Source organism: Pelodiscus sinensis, chromosome 24, assembly GCF_052426305.1.
Source record: "Pelodiscus sinensis isolate ZL-2025 chromosome 24, ASM5242630v1, whole genome shotgun sequence".
Lineage (NCBI taxonomy): Eukaryota > Metazoa > Chordata > Testudines > Trionychidae > Pelodiscus > Pelodiscus sinensis.
In genome coordinates this window covers 4,406,209-4,427,655 of record NC_143075.1, presented here as the reverse complement: position 1 = coordinate 4,427,655, position 21,447 = coordinate 4,406,209, and the positions used below count along the sequence as shown (strand labels likewise).

The window sequence follows — 21,447 nt, the reverse complement described above, 5'->3', positions numbered from 1 at the left end:
CAACCAGGAACGACAAAAGTTGTGTTGCTCAAATGCATGTGGAGACATAGCCTCAGTGAGTAGCGTGAAGATATAAAGGACCAAAGGATAAAAGTACTTACCCAAGTTATTGGAAGCACTGAGCAAATTGCTTGCCGGATCACACAATTCAAAGTAATACATGGCCTTCCTCTGCGACTGGGGAGCAGCTGTGGATGAATCTTCGGCAATGCATACAAAAAAAAAAATCTACCTCTTTTCTAAGGTGCTACGTTCTGCAACACAGAAGTAGAGAAAATCTGAGGTCATATTTGAAGTTACATTTAGGAAAGTAAGTATTAGAAGAACTCTGGCTGCATCAAACATTTATGGCAAAAAGAAAAAAACCCAACAAAAGGAAAGTATTTGCTTTCATTTAATAAGTGGCTGTCTTGGTTTAATGGAATTTAGGAGAGAGGTTTATATATAAACTATCTTTCAATAAATGGACAGAAAATATATGACAATTCTGACAGCAAATTTTATCATTAATACATAGCTTTCTTTGGGTTTCAAAAAAATGACACTGTTAAAAAACAAATTTCCACAAGAGACCTGTTTAGTTATAAATATCACAACTATTTCTAGCTTTAGTAATATATACTGTATATATAAGAATTAGAAATTGACAGCTAAGAAATATTTGTCAGGAAGAGAAAATATGACATATACAGTTGTTCACACATTTAATGCAAGAAGTTATTTTAATACAAATAAAAAAACTTTAAAAAAAATCTTGAAAATCAGGGTATGAGAAATACAAAGAAGAATAAAAAAAGTCAAATATATAAATTTCAATAAGCTCAACATAAGCAGAAAAAGTTACAAATAACCTGGTTTAAACAAGACTTGCCTGTTATGGAAGGCACTATCTTTTTCTGAAATGTATAATCCAAATCTGGTGAACTGTTTTAAAAAAAAAAAAAAATCATGTATACCATTTTCCCTTCCCTCACTCAGAGAAAACAGGACTGATTTAATTTCCCTATTGAAGAAATACTGAAACATGAATTTGGATTCAAATAAGGAAAACAAAACTGTTGATAGATCGCACTGTCTTTGTTGCATCCAGGTGACGTGTTTCTTAGTACAGCTTGAACCTCTCTAATCTGGCATCTCTGGTCAAGCAACATCTAATAGCATTTGGTCCTGCATGCTATTAGTTAGTTGGATGTCTGTTTATCGTGGGTGTGGCCAAGTTTCCTGCAGCCCCCATAAAGTTTGTTTCCAGCCATGAGTCCCAGCTCTCAATATTCTGTTATTTAGCCCTAAATGTCTTCTAAAAGACCAGCAAGCAAAGGAAGTGCTGGTAATACTGCATATGCATAAAAACCATGCTTACGCTTATCTACTTATTTCCTTGTGCCAATAGTGTTAAATTGTATAACAACGCTAACAACACTTTGTTCTGAAGAGAGCTGATAAGCCTTGGCTAGGCGTTGGCTTATACAGCGCGTATCAGTACAGTCAGACATTAATAAGCAGCACTGCAAGCATTGTTCTGTTTATTCACCTTGGCAAAAAATTTTAAAAAAAAAGAGCGAGTGCGACCTGCTCACTACAATATTGACCTTCTGTGGTTCGACAAGTTCTCTGGTTCGTCACTGGTCAGGGTCCCCAAGGTGCCGGACTAGAGAGGTTCAATCTGTAACACATGTTGTACAGTGCTACTCGAGTCACAATTTTATTCTAAAAGATTTTGTTTTTAAAAACAAATAGTTCATATGGAAATGCCCCAGTGCATGATTTGCTCTATGAAACAGTCCAATTTATAGCGTGCCTTCCAAGTTTCTTTCCTCACACGCTAGAGCCAGGATGGGAAGTATCCCTGCCTGCTCTTTATCAGGAAAATCAGATGCTCACCACAACGTCTTGGTTATGTTATTTCAAGTCCACAGCAATGCATTAAGAACAACATGGACAGTTCTGTAGATGTGGGAACCCATGAAAGGAGTAGTTAGTACACAAATCACATTCCTGCGTATACTAATGAGATGTACAGCATGGACCAAACTGATGCTCTCATTTTGAACACCACAGTTGCACCTCGTTTTTAAGCTGCCATTAAAGATGTTCACTGCACAATCTTTGCTGCAACTACTGGTTATCAGCACATCCTTATCCTATCACGATTAGTGTCTGGGAAATCCTCTGTGAGGAAAACATTATTCCAGAACCTGAAACTAGCTTCTTCCACTGTAGACAAAGTCTCCTGTAACTTCTTCTCAGAGTCCTGAATGACATTCTAAGAATAATCTGTAATACCAGCACCGAATACTTATGTCGTTCTACAATGTATCTGAGTTATAGGCGTTTCCAGTGAAAATACAAAAATAAAAAAGGTTGTTTTGTTTTGTATTAAGACAACAGTGGAAACCTCACTAGAGTTAGAGACTGATCTCCCTATAGAGGAGCTCAGGGAATATCCTTCACTTCAAACAGCAGCGTGTGTCATATTATTTCAGTCTTGATTAGAGACACGTCTATTGCTTCATTGCGTAAGTCAACAGCAGATCCGTTCCTCCAAGACTGCTCGGCAGCTGCCGCCACCTGAATTGTCCAGAGAAACTGCTCTTTGGTGATAACAGGGGGTTCTTTGCCTGTAAAAATAAAAATATGTCACTACAGGCAATGAAGTACAGAGGATAAGACTTTGGACTATGAATGAGGAGTCCTAGATTCTATTCCTAGCTCTGCTACTAACCTACTGTATGCTCTTGAGTAAGTCACTTGACCTACGTTTCCCTTTCCACCCTTTGTTTGGTATAAATTCTCTAGGGCAAGAACTACCTCTTCCTCTCTGCACATATGGTGACTAAGCACAATGGGGCCCCAACCCCAGTTGGATCCTGCAAGTGCTACTGAAAACTTAGCTCACATGAGCACTTGAGTTAAGAGAAGAGAGACCAGAACAGGTAAACGCAGAAACAATTAACTATTGTGAATGTGTTTATAGTAAATAGGGGAGGAAAAACTAATTACTACATGTTTGTTTATAACAAACAAAGCAGACAAGAACACCCAGAAGCTTGCTTTATGCAATCTGTAAAGTGCAAGAAATATAGGCCCTAGGAGCTAGGGATGTAAGCAACTAGCCAAGTAGTCAACTACCTGATAAGCCTAGGCTTAGTCGACTACACGACTAGTAGTCGAGCTTGGGCTTATTGGATAGTCCAGTCACTATTCCACTACTCGCTCCCCCGCCCCCACTGCCTCTGTATCAATGGCAGTAAGGGAGGGGAGCAGGAGCCGGTTCCCCCAGCACCATCTCTGCATGTGGGGGGAGGGCAGGGAGGCAAAGGCACAGCTACTTAGCAACCCCTGTACCTATAACCCCCTACATCTGGGCCTGGCCACTGTGAGCACAGAAATCCTACATGCCTAATGAACAGACTCCTACCAAACTGACCGTCCATTATGGTCAATATCACAGTCATAGTATTTTAAAAATCACAAAAATGATTATGATTTCAGCTATTTAAAATGGAATTTTCATGGTTGTGTCATGTAGGGGCCTTGGCCCAAAAAGAAGTTGGGGGGACTGGTTATAGTGTGAGGGGTGGAGGTTGGGGTACTGCTAGGGTTGCCAGGTATCCAGTTTTGAACTGGACAGTCCAGTATTTGAGCTCTCTGTTCGGGAAACAAATTGAGAAAATATACATGAGAAAATAGAAACGTCTGGTATTTTCTAACTAAGATGTAATGTAGATTGTGATGTAATGTCAAGTGTGTATTTTGTTGAAACCATCTGGCAACCCTAGGTACTGCCACCCTTACTCCTGCACTGTGGCCTCCAGGGCTGGGCCCTCGGTTAGCAGCCCCCAGAGCTGGACAGCAGCAGAGTGAAGGCAGCAGTGCAGAACTAAGGGCGGCATGGTACGGCATTACCAGTGGGGTAAGGTCTTCAGAGCTGGACACTCAGCCAACAGCCACCACTCTGCAGCCGCCTCGCTCTGAAGGCAGCGCCTTGCCAGCAGCAGCACAGAAGTAAGGGTACCAACACCTCACCACGACACCCTTATTTCTGTGCTGCTGCCTTCAGAGCCACAGAGCGGCCGCTGCTGGACAGGCACCCAGCTCTGAAGGCAGTGCAGAAGGAAGGGTGGCAATACCGTGCCCTCCTAAAATAACCGTGCAACTCACTTTTGAGTCAGGACCCCCAGTTTGAGACACACTGGTCTTCCCCATGAAATCGGTGTAATAGCCACCAAATAACAGATCTCATGGGAACAGACTAGATTTCACAGTCTAAGACAAGCTTTTTATGGCCGTGAATTTGGTAGGGCCCCACTAAAAACACAATTCAAGTGATGAGCTAGAGTCAAACTGAGTTTTTTGGATCCCAAAGAACTAGATGAAATGTTCTCCCAGAACTGGACAAGTGTTCTGGACAAACTGAGCAGAATCATCTCGCAGGTAAACCCAACACGTTAACACCCTGAGGTTTTGCAAATCTCTCGAACTATGAATTGCTTCTTCAATGTAAACTCAAATTCCCTCTGCCTCTCCGTATAATTTAAACCAATATTTTTCCTAGCATTATTCAAACAGAACAAAAGGTTTATATCTTAAGGATAGCCAGTGTCCTGTATTAGGACTAACAGAAGTACCCTCCCTCAACATCAACACAAAATGACTATCTTCCTTATACAGTAAGCTTCCGATAATCCGGCACCTTTAGGACCCAGGAGGTGCCGGATTATCAGATATGCCCGACTATCGGAAGGGGGGAGACTATGAGGGGTCTGGAGTGGGGTAGGAGGGGATGCCACCCCAGACCCCTCATAGCCCCCCTTTCCAATAGTCTGGCTCTGCCCCAGGCGTCCCTGATTCAGCCGCTGCTGGTCAGTTTCAGCAGCAGCTGAATCAAGGGATGCCTGCAGCAGAGCAGCTGGGGTGCTGCCGGGTTGGTCCCACAGCACCGAGGGGCGGCGCTATGGGACCAACCCGGCAGCACCCCAGCTGCTCTGCCTCAGGTGTCCCCAAGAGCAGCTCGGGTGCTGCCGGGTTGGCCCCGCAGCTCCGAGGGGCAGCGCTATTATGGGACCAACCAGGCAGCAACCCAGCTGTTCTGCTCCCGGCTTCCCCGATTCAGCTGCTGGTCAGTTTCAGCAGCGGCTGAATGGGGGAAGCCTGTCCGTCTGCCCCAGCACTTCCGGGTTCCTGATGGTGCTGGACTATCAGGAGTGCCGGAGCATTGGATGCCGGACTAATGGAGTTTTACTGTATATGGTATTTTGTTTCCATCAATCTCTCAGCCTTCTTTTCTCAAGCTCCCCTTAGCAAAATGGAAACCTCTCCACAGAGTTCAGATCAAACTTTCTAACCCATGTTTGCATAGGTTTGAACTAGTTTCTTTTTATTCATCTCAACAAAACTCAACCCTAAGTTGTGTTCATCTGTTCAAACAAAACTGAACAATCATTTCTCTCTCTAGAAGATCCTTATGGTGGGGTCATGTTTCCTTACATATCTGCACAGATATGAGCAAACACAGACCAGTGGTTCTCAATACAGACCAGAGATGAATGACAAACCATAGAATTCTTTCTGATGATCTATAGAATAAAACAATCAAGTCTAAGAACCTGGGGGAGAACGAATAAACCACAGAAGGTTCTCGTCTGCATAACAAGAAAGTAATCTGCATAACAAAACAACGTAGAATTCCCTTGCAGTCTCTTTTTATTGTGTTTTCAATTGAATCCATAAGTGTGCTCTGTAAAATTCAAAATGTCTGGAGACTATCCATGAACAATTACAATTCCCACTCTACTACAAGAGAAACAAGACGGTTGGAAGAAGGACATTGCATCTATTTTGCTCAATGCAGTTTGAAAATTTTGAAAGGAAAGAAGCACTTCTGTCCAGGGGAGAGGGAATTCTTGGCCAGGGTGGGGCGGGCGGAGATAATAGATATATTTTAATGATTTCTTCAATTCAGCTGTTTTGGATCCTGCTATTAATAGCAACTTATTTAAAATTTGGCATTTTATACTATACTTATTACATGAACTTGAGAGCTATGAACAGAGGCAGGTAGCAGGAGAACTTTGAAGGGAATTTAGAAGAGGGAGTGTGAGAATCTTCCAGGTTCAGTTATACATGTGATTTCAAAATGGTCAGTGATGGAAGTGTGGTGGTAACCTGCAAGGGATGCGCTATATTTTCTTCCCTGCCTGAACCTAGAAGGGACGTCGTGTGCATGAAGTGCAAGCTGGTGACTGTGCTGAAGGATAAGATTTTTGAACTGGAGGCGGAAGTAGACATATTTGCTGAGAGTAAGGGAAACAGAAGAGTTCCCAGACAGCCAAGTTCAGGCTACTATAAGATGGATGCTAACCGGCTGGATAACCATTCTCAGGGTTTGTCTACACTAGCACCCTCTTTTGAGAGCGGGATACAAATGAAGACATTTGAAATTGCAAATGAAGCCGGGATTGAAATGTTATTTGCATATTCACATTATGGCGCTATTTCGAAGTAACAGATGCTGTTAAGACGCGGTTACTTGGAGAGAAAACCCCTCTCTCGAAATAACTGGTAAACCTCGTTGTATGAGGAATAAGGGTTATTTTGAGAGAAGGGTTCTCTCTTGAAATAACCGCGTCTTAATAATGTCTGTTATTTCAAAATAGCACCATAACACAAATATGCAAATGAAGCATGGGATATTTAAATCCCGACTTCATTTGCAATGTTGAACGTCTTCATTTGCATTCCTCTCTTGAAAGAGGGTGCAAGTGTAGACATACCCTCAGAGAATATCAGAGGGGTAGCCGTGTTAGTTCTGATGAAATGGGTCTTTGCCTACAAAAGCTTATGCTCCAATACATCTGTTAGTCTATAAGGTGCTACAGGACTCCTTGCCCCCTCAAAGAGTAGTTATTAACGGTCCACAATCATGCTGGAAGGGCAGAAGTGAGGTTCTGCAGCGGCCTGTTTTGGGACCGATTCTATTCAATATCTTCATCAACGATTTAGATGATGGCATACAGTGTACGCTTATTAAGTATGCAGATAATACCAACTCGATGGAAATTCCATTGACTACTGGATTAGCTGATTAATCGAAACTTAACATCCTTACTTGAGATATCGCTCTAAGTTTGCACAGGCTTCTGAAGTTGATGGGAAAGGATCCCAGAATGCCACTAATGCCTCTGTTGCAGGATATCTTGCAAACAGTAGATGACTTCAGGGAACTTGGAAGCTTGCTAAAAGAAAAAAAACTGTCCAAGTTATCTTCTTTGTCTTCCTTCTTGCCCACAAGCAAAGACAGGCAGAAGATTCAGGAAGTGAATTGCTAGCTAAATTAGTGGTATAGCATACTTCTGTGAGGTAAAGGAGCTGTATAATTTGGATGGCCTTCACCTCAGCAGAAGGAGATTAATTTTCTCAGGGATGGGCTGGCTAGAGTGGTCAAGGACTTTAAACTAATAAACAGTGAGATAAAAAGAAAGAAGATGTGTGTGCTCAGCTCAAAACGGAGATGTTGAGAACAAAAGAACAGAAAGAGAAGAAATTCTTTAGCTGCCTACCTACCAGTGCTAGGAGCTAGGTAACCAACTTGCATCCAAGAGTTTTCAAAGAACTTACTGAGGAGCTCACTGGACTGTTAATGTTGTTCTTCAGTACATCTTACAGAAATGAGGAAGTTCCATAAGACTAGAAGAAAGCTAATGTGGTGCCAAATTTTAAAATGGGTAAACAGGATGACCCAGGTAATTATAGGCCTGTCAGCCTGACAATGATCCTAGGCAAAATAATGGAGCAGCTGAAAAAGTACTTAATAAAGAATTCAAGGAGGACAATGTAATTAATACTAATGGCAATGCTGCTTTAAACTACCACCAAACCTCCAACAAGTTAAACACAAAGCATTAAATATTGAAAATCTATTCTCCTTTTTCACACCTGACACTTTAAGGCTAATTTCTGTCTTTAGATATACATATCACATAGTGGGACAGAACTAGACCCATTTATTGTGTTCCCACCCCAGCAATGTCAATGAGCATTTTATTTGGCTGCCACAAAATTTATTTTAAATTTGACCAAATATATTTCACTGTTATTTCATAAGGTTTTGCTTTTCAAACTACTGACACTAGTTGGCGCTTAGAGTTCATATAAACACCAGTTTCTAATTCTCTCCCCAGTTCCAAGAATAAACAAACTCCAAATTGGCATTGCTTTTGGAGCAATTTTCATGGCTATTATTTGTGAAAAGCAAATACGAAGATGAAATTATGATTAGTCTTACAAATTAATGGACATGAGATGCATTTGCCATTTTTTCTAACCTTTGAGGGTTCTAAGAAAGTGTCTAAAAAGTTCTCTGTATGCTTCTTTGTACCGATCAGCCTGGGTTTGTGAATATATGGATACAGATGTTCCATGCTCTGTAATTCCCAAGGGATTCTGATTATCTACCCGTAATGATCCTTGAGAACCATGAACCTAGGAGAAAGAAGGAACAAAAGAATTCATATAAAAGTGTATTAAAGATCCTTAAGTTAACATGCTTTTGGCCTTAAAAAACAATCTATAAACCATGGACTTGAGGCACTTGAGGGGTAACTCTATGCTCAGATAGAATTACTTGCTAGTACGGTGTGTGCTTGTGTCCTCTGGAATGACTGAGCAGGCACAGTATAGCCACACTCCCTCTGTTATGAAACAAGCTGCTCTTACTTTAAGGCTTAAACATTCCCCCCCCCCCCGACCAGCTTAGAGAACTTTACATTTTTGCCACTCTAACATGAACTCAGGCATTTACAGAAAAGATTTGCCCTAGGGGATGTGAAAATTTAACCAGTTAACCAGTAAGGATCACCTGGTTCTGGTTAACTCATGCAGGCTGAAGCAGCTTCACACCTACTGCAGGGCAGGGGTTGTTCTGGCCAGGCAGGTTAACCAATTAAACAGGATTTTATACACAGCTTCTTCCCAGGCTCCACTAGAGATACATGTAGTCACCTCTCCCACCCCGGGAGCTTTTATAGCTGTGAGACTGATTTACCTCTTGCCTTGCTGTGCCCACAATATGGGGGGAATAAAAGGATAGGTTGTCTACAATGTAGAAGCCTCAAGGCACCTGAAACCATATATCAGGGCCAATTCTGCTTGTGTGTGACCATGTGAAGCTCATGGTAACTCCAAAAAGTGAACGTGTGTAAAATGTGACTAACAAAACAGAAGATTTATTTTAAATTGAGATCATGACAATCAATTGTTCCATCTTGTAGCCTACTAAATTATATCTGTTCTATTTTAGCCTACTAAATGATAGCGGTCCTATTTTTTTTAATGTAGATTTGAATAGGCTGGCAATGCAAGGTATCTGCACAATTAATTTTCTGTGTGATTGTTTATAGCAGAAATGTGGTAGTTAGTATAGTTAAAAAATTGATGTTTTTCTTGTTATTTTCCATAAAATGTGTGAGGCAAGAGTTTTGTGGTTGGTGCAATAGGCTATTTTTTAAATTCTGCTCTGAATTTGCAAGAAAAATCTGCTAAGTTGGTGATGACTGCCATTCCAAACTTCCTACATAAAGAGGCAACAAATGTCCGAGTCAAAACTGCAAGTTCCCGCCTTTTCTTAGCAGTTCTGGGATGCCACCCAAGAAAGTGTCCGTCATACCTGATGCATATTCATGAGTTCCCCCAGTATTTTCTCCAATTAGAGGTGGTACCCTCAGAAATCTTAGGGTATCAAGCCCAACTGTGGACAAGGGGTTGAACATCCGGAACATTTTGTTGCCAAAAGGGGTATTTAGGCCTAGGGATTTGTGAGATCAGGGCTGCTGCCTCAGCCATTGCTGACAGAGCCCACTTCTGAGTGTTTTTATCTTTCAGGTCAGAAACCAAATACTTATATCTATTCTACTTTTTTATTGCTTTCTTGCTTCTTTAATTTTGCTTAAGCTTGCTTTTAGGAATTTCACTACCACCTACTCCAAAGCCTTCCAGACGAAGGAAGGCTGGTCCTTCCCCGCCCAGCCTTGGGGGTATTAAGATCTTGTGGGTAGGAAAAATTGTTAAATGATTCTTTGTATACTTAGATAAGTTTTAATTTGATTGTGCTAATGACATCTGGGGAAGGAATCCAGGTAATCTGTGTTCTTGTTGCCATATTCATTGTGGTTATAGAATCATAGAATAATAGGACTGGAAGGGACCTCGAGAGGCAGGACCAAGCTCCGTCTACACCATCCCTGACAGATGTCTATCTAAACTGTTCTTAAATATCTCCAGAGAGGGAGATTCCACCACCTCCCTTGGCAATTTATTCCAATATTTGACCACCCTGACAGTTAGGAATTTTTTCCTAATGTCCAATCTAAACCTCCCCTGCTGCACTTTAAGCCCATTACTCCTTGTCCTGTCCTCAGAAACCAAGAGGAACAAATTTTCGCCTTCCTCCTTGTGACACCCTTTTAGATATTTGAAAACCGCTATCATGTCCCCCCTTAATCTTCTTTTTTCCAAACTAAACAAGCCCAGTTCATGAAGCCTGGCTTCATAGGTCATGTTCTCTAGACCTTTAATCATTCTTGTCGCTCTTCTCTGTACCCTTTCCAATTTCTCCACATCTTTCTTGAAATGTGGCGCCCAGAACTGGACACAGTATCATCGTCTTCCCTTCAGCAGTAAAGTTGTTTTCTATTTCATTTCCCAAGTTAAGGTGTGGTTGCTGTCGATTGCTTGCTGGCCCTCACGAGGGGGAAATCTATGGTTCCACCACATTGTAACCTGGGATAGGGAGGACGAACTTAAGAATTTCTGGTCAGACTGGCGAGCCTTACCCATCCAAATTTTACAAGAGCTTCTTCCCAGGCTACAATCTACTGCAGTAGTAGTATTCTGCGTAATAAGCGTACATCCACAGTATGGACAGACTTATCTGAAAACAAACCCACCTCTAGTCTCTGATCACAGCTTTTAGTACAGTGCTGACTGATGTCCAAAGTAACAATTGCGCCACTAGGAAATTTCATGCTGACTGCTACAGTGTCTGCATCCTTCAAGTAGGCCATATCTGAGTGACAAGAGAGGCACTAACTCAGGCTAGGAAATTAAGCAAACCAGCAAGGCTCTTGTACACAACACTGTTCTTATTTTTTAAGAGGCATTATGGAAAAGAACATCTTTAAACAGTAACTTAGCAAGCAAAGTCAATATTGAACATGCTGATGGCCACAACACTAATCACACTACATTCCTCCACACCATTCGTCAGAGCCCCTAAACTCTGGAGACGCTTCTACTTGAATTACCGGGGTTGAACACTCCAGGACAAACAGCACGGCCTCTCTGAGAGAGAACCTTTTGCCTTTGAAACATACTTGCTTTTGTGATCGTAAGAGAGGGAACATCAGGTAGCCTTTAGGATTCAATACAAGGCACACGTGTTCTATTACACGATCACATATTGGTTTGGTTCCTGGCAATTCAATGCCCTACTATACATTAAGATGATCTATAGTGAAGTGCAGTAATGGCAGCCCATTGCTGGCAGCAGCCAAATTACTTTAAAATCATTAGACTTTGATTAATAGTTTAACAGACTAATGTAAACCAGGTCCATAAAGAGGTCTGCGGTTTTAAAAGGGAAAATATCAACTTTATCTAGAACAGGTTTAACCAAAGAACTGAAAAAATATTAAAAAAAAAAAAAAAAAAAACTTTGAAACCCCAGAATCCTTTATAAATCACCAACTTTCGCAGTATCTGGAATTACTAATATTCCTACTATAATAGTTTTGCAGCACTGAGAACTGCACAGAATTCAGTGAAATGTTTTAAATGTTTGCAAATTATCACATCTTTCTAGAAATTGTTCTGTAGGTCAACTGTCAAACAGTTCCATAAGAGAACAGCTCTATGAGTTGCCACTTAATGTATTTTCAAATTTCTGGCACTGAAATAAGCAATGACTTGGAAACTGACAAAACATCCAATAGAATATAATCAATTAATGTCGTTTTACCTGCACAGAATGCATGTCCCAGTGAAAATATCGTATCTGGTGCACTCTCCCCCAGCAGTAAACTGATAATATCAATATCATGTACAGCAGCATGATAAAAAATCCCACCTGGAAGTAAGAGGGGAAAAATAGGCACTATCAGATTGAGCATTTAACTCCTGGAAAACCTATGAGCAAACCTAGATATCTATACTACATGCAGACCAATGTAAGAGCCCCAGAAATATTATACTCCATCAGAAATCAACATTAGGATCCAAGGGAATATTCCCTGCCATAAAGAACAGAATAACGTATTTTATGACAGACACACACACGACAAGATGAATTGCTCTCTCTTCGCAGAACCAATCCCTTCTTCTAAAAGAAAACGACTCAGTACCTGACTTTTTTAGGAAGCTAAGAGATGCTGCTGGATATATGCTGCTCACTGTCGATATCCGATGAATCCTCCCTAGTGCCTGGCTGTCACGGACTTTTTTATACAGGAACTGCAGGGCCGGATCAAAACGCCTACAGAGAGACAGCCAATGTGGAACAGTGAGTGTTCAGTACACCCGAAGGATGTTAAATTGTGTTTAATCAGCTAATCAAGTAATAGATGGAATTTCCACCGAGTACTTGATTAGTTGACAAGGGAGGAAACTGAAAAGCTGCAGCAGCCTGGGAGCTAACCCCACTGCGGCTCTGCCTTTTAAATGTAATAAGAGCCACCCGGTTCTTACTACATTTAAAAGGCAGACATGCAGCATCTGGGACCAGATGCAAGCTGGGACAGCTGAGACCCAGCTCATGCCCAGACCTCCACTGTACCTTTGCCTCCGCTGCCCCTTCTCCTGCAGACACAGTGCTATGGGGAACTAGCTTTTAAGCTGGCTCTCCCAGCACTGGCTCCTACTCCCCTCCCCTCGCTACCTCTGATAGAGGCATCAAGGGGGAGGGGAGAAGTAACTAGTCAAGTAGTGACAAGACTACCCAGTAAACCTAGGCTTATTGGGTAGTCAACTACTCAACGAGTCGCTTACATCCCTAGTACAGACCAGGTGACCTACACCATTGACATAGTCAGGTGTTTGATGGTGGCAGAAAAGAGTCTGGACTTGAGACAACCTCCAACTTAGATGAGGGTCAAAATCCAATTTTTCTGATGAGGTCAATTGTTTTTAAGTTGGCTCCCCATGCATGCCTGCTCCCATGAAGCTGCCTGCTCCCCATGAGCACCAGTCCCCACGGAGCCACCTGCCCCCCGTGCTGCTGCCTCTGATAGAGAGGCAGCAACGTGCAAGAAAAGAGGCAGCAGGAGAGAGCCGGTACATGTGGGAGGCCAGCTTAAAAGCCAACTCCCTGCAAACCCCAACTCTTGCCTGCCCCACTGCGCGTAGACGTGTAACAACTGCAAATTTCAGCTGTTGCACATTTTACCAGCCCTTATGTATAGAGGTAAATTTCACTAAATTTCAGTAATGACATCAGTAGTAGTTCAGAAAGAGTGTCCATTAAATACATTCTTTACAAATAACATTACCACTTTAGAACCTAGTCTATTTTTTACATCCTATAACTATGTATGGTCCATAGAAGAAGGGTTAGCATATTTCAGTCAGGACACAGCTAGCATGTCAGTAACAAATATCAAAGAATCAAAATAAAGGTAAGTTTCCAAAATATATAAAATCTCTATGTGGCGATACTTTGAAAAACAGAACCTATTTACTACCTCTTTTTTCTATTGTTGCAAGAGAATTGTCATTATTCAACAAAACAAACAAATAAGGTCTGCAAATTCTGACTGTTTGAAAGAAAACAAGAGCAATGAACATAAGCAGAAATTGTCTACAAGGTGGAATTGTACTTTGTACAAGGCTTAATGTTGTAGGGTTTTTTTTTTTTTTTAACTAGACTTGACATTTATGGAAAGCATTTAGTTTTGCAACTGAGAGCAGGAAAATGCAGATCTCAAATCATCTGACTCTTACCAAAACCACATGGCTGCTGAATCAGATGACTGTATGCACACACACAAAACATATAAACTTCCCACTTCGTTTTTTTCTGAAATCCCAGACCAACAAAACTGATCCCTAGCATTACTCTATAATTCTAACTACCAGTATGTTTTATCACCTCCAAAAAAGGTCTGGAATAAAATTTTCAGGAATACCTTTCTCACTTAGACATCTAAGTACACGCTTAGCTATATTTGAAAATCTTAATTTAGGTATCTGTCATGCAAATTCTGTGAGCACCCAATCTAGTGTAAATGAATAAATTACACTGTAATTAAATGCCAATTATGAAAATATTTGACACTTATCTCTATGAAGTGTGGACAAAGAATTTTGAAGTAGCAAGTCCACTAAGCTTTCTGTTTAGCAACTTTCTAAGCAAAATTTCTCTAAAACAAGAGGGATGTAGCTAGTAAAATGTATGAAAGTTTCATCATATGTAAACATTACATGTATGCATCTTTATAACAACATGTTGAAAACATAAAAATGTTAGTCTCTTACTTGTAGAATCCACAGACCAATGGTCTTCCACATCGGTCAGCTTCATCAAAACAGGCCTCTGCTGTCTGCCTATCTAAACCAGGTAGCTTCTCACAAAGCACGCCTTTCCCTATGTAAATGTTATAGAATACAAAATTGAGAGCAGGGCAAAATCCACATTGAATATTATATATTCTGCAGTTTTCTATACAAGTCAATACATTCCAGAGGCAAGGTTTCAGAAAACTGAAAAAAAGAGTTTGTGTTGCATGATTTTCTATACCTACAGCTACAGTTTACTACAGGTTGAACCTCTCTAATTCAGCACCCTCGGGACTTGACCATTGCCTTACAAGAGAATTTGCCAAACCAGCAGCATTACCAACCCTTCCACTGCTTACTGGGTGCTTAGAAGTCATTTTGAGGTAAATTAGAGCTAAAGAACAGCACAGAGCTCAGAGTCAGGACTGGTGGCTGTAAACAAATTTTATGGGACCACAGGAAACCTGGCAACACCCAGGATAAATGGACATATGGCTCACTAAAATCATGCTGGACCACAGATGTTGCCAGACCAGAGTGTGCTGGACTAGAGGTTCAACCTGCATTTGCAGACCTCAAGAAGTGATTGTTTCTAGAGATAATGAAACACTGATCTTCTTTGCCTCTCATATTCCTAGCTGTGTCTCTGAACACACATTTCAGTTATCTGTCGTCAGAACAACAGTGTACAAACTCTATTGACATCACAAGTCACTAGGGTTAATGTCTTCAGTGGACTAAGTTCTCCCTAATTATGTAATTAGGCGTACAGTGTATTCCTCAAGGGAAGCTGCAAGGTATAAAGATGCAGGCTGCAAGTGATTCTAAATCACTGGAGAGGAATAATAATCCCTGAGATAAATGCTGATGGGAGGGCCTTATTGAATTAAGAACACCTTAATTTGTAATTCCTTAAGTCAGTCCTGTTCAGAGTATTAACACGGATACATCATCACTCACTATGAAGCTCAATTTGTGTTTAGAGTTCTACAGTTTATAGACCACCAGAGGAAAGTATTTCCACTGATAAAAATGTGCAGAAAGATAAGAGAGGCAACCTGATCTAGTGCACTGGTGCTCAAAATATGGTCTATGGGCGGATGGTCTGTGGTCTAACCCTATTTGTCAACTGAGCAACTGCTGTAGTCCTCAGAGAGCTGGCCTATTACATGGTGCTGGCTCTCTTCTACATTTACAGTTGATTAAATGCATTCATACTTTTCTAATGCTCTGATATTTAGCAAGTTTAAAACATTCAAAAGGAAGTTTTTCTTCATGCAGCGTACAGTCACCTGTGGAACTCCTTGCCATAGGGTGTTGTAAAGACCATGACTAACTGGGTTAAAAAAGCACTAGATAAATACATGGAGGTTAGGTCCATCTGTGGCTATTAGCCAAGATGGGTAGGAATGGTGTCCCTAGCCTCTATTTGTCAGAGGCTAGAAATGGATAACAGGAGAGGGATCACGTGATGACTCCCTGTTCTGTTCATTTCCTCTGGGATATCTGACACTTGTCTTCCAACAGTGGCCAGGCACTGAGCTAGATGGACTTTTGGTCTGACCCAGTCTGGCTGCTCTTATGTTCTCTTCCACACATGCACATGCTGTACTTGCCACAACTCAGCCATGAGACAGCAAATGAGAGCAGAGGGGACTACAAGATAAACACCCTACTAAAGTGGGTTGATACAATAGCGCATGGGCATAGGGCCGAAATTGACAATCCCAGCTCTGACACAGATTTCCCTAACAAAGTGATCATAAATGCAATATTTTGTTGGGGCAGATGTTCTTCAATTGTCGTAGGTAAAACGCAAACAAGGACTTCATTCTTGGAACAACTTTCATTTAAACAAGCATTCAAAACAAATATATGGCTGACCTTTGGCTGGAGAAATATAGGAAAGCAGGAAGATGGGCAGTTTGGCCTGTCCTTAGTGTTACAATTATTAAAAAAAAAAAAAACAGACAATTTAGTACTTTAACTGGGCCTAATCCTGCTTCCATGAGGTCAGCAGCAGTTTTGTCAGTGTCTTCGGGGGTACAAGATCGAGACCCTAGCTAGCACTGTATATCCTGTGTTAAATCTTCAATAAGGAGAAATTTCAAAATTAGGTTCTCAGTTTTTGAGTTCACTCTCTGTCTATCCAAATGGTGTTTCCTCTGAAGCAAACAGTGGTTGACATGTTATACAATAATAGAGAATTTGCTGCAGATCTGCTTCAATTGCCCTTACCCGCTCGTAATGCATCTATCACGATTTCAGATGCTGCTTCAGGTGGCGAACAGACAATGGCTCCAGAAACACTGCAGAAATTAAGAGAATAATATGTAGATGGAAACAAAAGCTTCTGCTATAGTCAAATTTAAGGAAAGAAAAAAAGATTCTTGAATGTTACAAAATTCCTCACATCGGGAAGAGGATGTAACCAGTAACTCCCAGGAGACAGTTACATTATAAGCAGGGAAATTCATTGTTTTAAGAACAGCAAGGACAAACTCTGTGGCAATAGTACCAGGAAGAGATTGGGTTACTACATTCAGTAGAGTTTCTAGATAGAACGCAACTTAATTCCTGGTCCACAGCCTCATTAGATTCTTTTTAAGTGGTGTAGACCAGGTATTCACATAAATAACATATTTAAAAAGTTATTTATGAACACAGGTAAACTGCATTTTTTTAATCTTAAGACATTAATAGAAAAACCTTTCAGAATGGTTTCTTTCAAAAATCTTTTTGAACTCTCTAAGTTACCAAAACATACAGGGAAAGGCTTTAAAAAAAACCCCAAAAGATATAAAAAAATTACAAAAAAATGTACAAGTACAATTTAACACATTTTTACCTTTGGATTTCTATTGTAAACTAACATCTTTCGGGGCACTGTTCCTTTTGAAGATTTGTGTGAAATCTGAAATACTGCCTTCATTTGAAAGTTGACAGGAACACTAGTTAGCCAACCTGTTTTTATTATTGTAATCTAAATCAGCATTCCAGAATATTTATGAAAGAGCTCTAAACACAGCATACTATTCCACATTTACACATGCACCTCCACTGAAATACGCCTATCACGCTGCAATGGAAAAGTGGCTGCCAGCAGGGAAACTAACAGACAAGTTACACAAGTAAGGGAATTTGCCCAAAGACATCAGCCTTTACAAAAGTGTACATGGAGACCAGACAGATTGTTTGCTCATAAGGCTACATCCAGAAGCCCCATATACAGAAGTTAAATTAAACGTCCTAGCGAGGTCCTAGATTACATGCAATCCTTGGTATTTCTAATAAACAGAAAAGTAATTCAACTTGATTTATAGCTGCCACCAGCTGTTGAAAGGAATACAGCACTCCAGTTTTAGAATATTGAGGGTTGTAAGTTAGACAAGCAGGATTTCCCCAGCAGTGTCCTAGCTCTAGTAACATTTTCTAAAGACAGAGTAAGAAAGGTAATCGATGGTGTTACTTATCCTTTAAAGCCTTAAGTTACTTAATAAAGAAATCTGCATGAAAGTTATTGGTGGACTGTACCGTTGATCATTGAGCACTATGTCAGCATCCTGCTGTCGCAGCACCCTGGTGTTGGCCAGGAATTCTGTACTGAAGGCACGTTCCACATCTGGTAGCTGATCCTCCACAATGTAAAGCAAACAGCAGCCATTTTCTTCCATTAAACTTTGAAACAGTGCTTTGTTACCAAGCCCCACACCAAAGAGGGCAAGACCAATATTGCTTCCTGATATTCCAGTATTACTGTACTGTCCCACGGACCCTCCAGAAGCCACACTGTTGGATGCTTCAGAAATAACAAGTCTTTGGGTGTTTTGTTTTGAAGGAACAGGTGCATTTCTCATTTGGAGGGTCGCGAATGCCAAAGGGTGACTGGTGGAGGTAGAGGGTGTTTGGTCTTCTCTGGTAGACATGACACTGGTGGTTGAGCTGATGGCACTGGGGTGAACAGGGATCAAGGACTTGTGGTATGAAGGTGGAGATGGTACCATGCTATAGCTGGTGCCACTGCTGGTGATACAGGGATTGGTTGAGAGAATAAATGAAGGCTGAGAAAGCAGGGAAGGAGCATCCAGTTGCATGGAAAGGCCGGTACCAAGTTCTGAACCTGCAGATCTAGATAAAAGGGGGACATATAAATTTTAAGGAGCCCTCTTAATTCAGGATTATTCCAATACAAAGATTTTATTCCAACAAGAAAAAAACCCAGGAAGTTTTACTGAGCTTGAAATATCTCTAGGTGTGTGATCATAAATGTATTCAAGTTTCATTCCATCATTTGACTGAAAGGCTATTTATGAACTAAATTTAGTTACCGATACAAAAAGAATATAGTATCACCCAACTCCTTAACAAAAGATTTAATAGTAGGTTCCTCATATTGAACTATTACACAGACTTTCACAAAAGATACACAGTGCACTTACATGCTATGAAGTAATCTATATCACTATTTAAGTAATTATCAAAATAAATCAAGTTCATTCTAAGGACTTACACTAGTTTTGTTTTTTTACTTTCTTCTTGATCCTCAAAATTCAGAAATTTGCAATGTTTTCCAATCAGTACAGATTAGCAAACTGTATTTTAAATAAACACAGGCAACATATTGAAATGCATCTTAAAATGCATATTGCCAACACTGAAAAAAAATTCACTGGTACTACACTACTTTGAATTAACAGAGGTCCTTAAATAAAAAGATTACATGTAATGTATTTTATACTATTCTGCTTTGATAATAAAAATCAATGAAGTCCTTTCCACTTCCAAGTTCTTAGTACTACAATATCTGAGTTTCAAAGACCACAAAGGAATGTTTAACAAACAATTATTTTCTTAGTGGTAAAAAATATTTCCGTAGGGCTCAGGTTTTATAAAACCCAAGGGATTCTTTTTATTTGTCTTTTGTTGTTTCTGTTTTAAACAAATTATGCCAAACTGAAAGGAGCAAATAAAAAGATACCACTATGCTCTCACTTTCCAGAAATCTGACACAGTATCATGCAGGAAAGTTGTGTAAATGGCAGGAAGGCCTCAGAGGAAGTTTTAGCACCAGTAAAGGGAGTGGGGTGGGGGTGAAGCATATGCCAGCTGTTTATTATGGATAACCCTTTCCTGCTTTCACAGGAAGAAAGCAGCAAGCTGAAATAAAAGTAGCAGGAGAAACAACCCCCCCTCCCCCCAAATCAGTGCACATGGTTATTTGAACCAGAGAATACATCAAATCCTGTGAGGAAAGGGCAGGATCCTTGCTGGCCCTGCTAAGCGGCACCTCCAGGGAGGGGAGGGTGTCCCGAGGGGAAAGCCGCGATCAGGGAGCAAGCAGCGCTGACGCCCAGGCGGTGTCCCCCCCGTGAGCTGTGGGCTTGCGGCGGCTCAGGAGCCACCCCCGAGCCGCCCAGCGGAGGAGCTCCGCGCCCGCCGCGGGGGGTTGCGTTTCCGCGAGTGGTGTCCATCTGCCACTGGCCCGGGCACAGCCCGCACCCCGCTCGTGGATGGGGGGGGTGGGGGGGTCCCCGGGGGCAGGTCCCAGCCCGCTCGCGGCCGGGGGGGGGGTCCCCGGGGGCAGGTCCCAGCCCGCTCGCGGCCGGGGGGGGGGTCCCCGGGGGCAGGTCCCAGCCCGCTCGCGGCGGGGGGGTGGGGGGGTCCCCGGGCGCAGGTCCCAGCCCGCTCGCAGATGGGGGGGGGGGTCCCCGGGCGCAGGTCCCAGCCCGCTCGCGGCCGGGGGGGGGGTCCCCGGGGGCAGGTCCCAGCCCGCGGGGGTCCCGGCGCTCACAGGAGGAGCGGCGCGCGCAGGCCGTGCTGCTTGACCAGGCGGCGGTTGCGGTAGTGGCGGCCGGACGAGAGGTGCTCCAGGATGCGGTCCCGCCGCACGCGCATGGGCAGCTCGCAGGACTTGCAGTAGAGCGTCTCCACCACCGCGCTCTCGCCGGCCGCGCCGCGCTCCGCCAGGTGCCGCTTGACGCCCAGGTCGCTGAACTCGGCCGCGTAGTCGTGCAGCGTCTTCTTCTTGCGGCCCATGGCGCGGGGCCCGCCGCTCATGCCCGGCCCGCGGCCCCCGCGCTCCCCCTCGCGGGCGGGGCTGTCCCAGGGCGCGGGGCGGCAGGAGGCGCCTCAGGGCCGCTCCCCTGCCCATTCCCCGGGGCCGCGTCCCCCGCTCCGCTCGCGCCCGGCGACCCCGGAACCGGAAGCCCCGGCCTGACCTCGGAGCCTGGAGGCCGGCGGGGGGGGGGGAGGGATTCCCCGCCCCGCGCTCCCTAGCGACGCCTCGCGGCAGGGGCGGGGCCGAAAGAGCGAGGCCCCGCCCCCTCAGCCCGTGGGTAGCGGGGCACCTCCCGGGGATCCTCGCGGCACCGCGCCCCCGCCCCCCTTCCCAGTACGTCTCCCGCCACCTCCCTCAGGCATGGCCCCTCCCCCACACCGCGCCCCCACCTCCCTCAGGCATGGCCCCTCCCCCACACCGCGCCCCCATCTCCCTCAGGCATGACCCCTCCCCCACACCGCGTCCCCTCCTCCCTCAGGCATGGCCCCTCCCCCACACCGCGCCCCCATCTCCCTCAGGCATGGCCCCTCCCCCACACCGCGTCCCCTCCTCCCTCAGGCATGGCCCCTCCCCCACACCGCGTCCCCTCCTCCCTCAGGCATGACCCCTCCCCCACACCGCGCCCCCATCTCCCTCAGGCATGACCCCTCCCCCACACCGCGTCCCCTCCTCCCTCAGGCATGGCCCCTCCCCCACACCGCGTCCCCTCCTCCCTGCCCCCTCCCCCACAGCCCCCCCTCAGGCATGGCCCCTCCCCTACACCGCGTCCCCTCCCCCCTCAGGCATGGCCCCTCCCCTACACCGCGTCCCCTCCCCCCCCAGGCATGGCCCCTCCCCCACGCCGC

The 21,447-nt window shown here is 43.5% G+C and overlaps 1 protein-coding gene across 4 annotated transcripts; it reads right to left on the bottom strand.

The window, feature by feature from the left end:
- Positions 1-935: 935 nt before the first annotated feature.
- Positions 936-20,800, bottom strand: LOC102458129 (uncharacterized). Of its 4 annotated transcripts, XR_012897368.2 has the most exons (10): positions 20,336-20,781; positions 18,079-18,672; positions 16,783-16,853; positions 14,524-14,632; positions 12,396-12,526; positions 12,014-12,121; positions 10,944-11,062; positions 8,325-8,481; positions 7,109-7,235; positions 2,479-2,618 (listed from the first exon to the last, which is right to left on the bottom strand). XR_012897368.2 is itself a non-coding variant. In XM_075906812.2 (9 exons), the coding sequence occupies exons 1-9, from the start codon at positions 20,599-20,601 to the stop codon at positions 2,470-2,472; spliced, it is 1,704 nt and encodes a 567-aa protein (XP_075762927.2). In that variant the 5' UTR covers positions 20,602-20,776; the 3' UTR covers positions 936-2,469. The 4 variants fall into 4 exon arrangements, 3 of the variants coding, with proteins under 3 accessions (XP_075762927.2, XP_006124753.3, XP_075762929.2); XM_075906812.2 differs by lacking the exon at positions 7,109-7,235 and having other exon boundaries at positions 936-2,618; positions 20,336-20,776; XM_006124691.5 differs by lacking the exons at positions 7,109-7,235; positions 20,336-20,781 and adding an exon at positions 19,055-19,171 and having other exon boundaries at positions 936-2,618.
- Positions 20,801-21,447: the final 647 nt, after the last annotated feature.

Excerpts from the sequence above, each read along its gene's own strand:
- LOC102458129 (XM_075906812.2), bottom strand. The coding sequence starts at position 20,601 with ATGAGCGGCGGGCCCCGCGCCATGGGCCGCAAGAAGAAGACGCTGCAC. Across the intron at positions 18,673-20,335 it reads CTGCGCGCGCCGCTCCTCCT|ATCTGCAGGTTCAGAACTTG; the intron begins GTGAGCGCCGGG and ends CCTTTTATCTAG. Across the intron at positions 2,619-8,324 it reads CTTTCTTAGAACCCTCAAAG|GCAAAGAACCCCCTGTTATC; the intron begins GTTAGAAAAAAT and ends TTATTTTTACAG.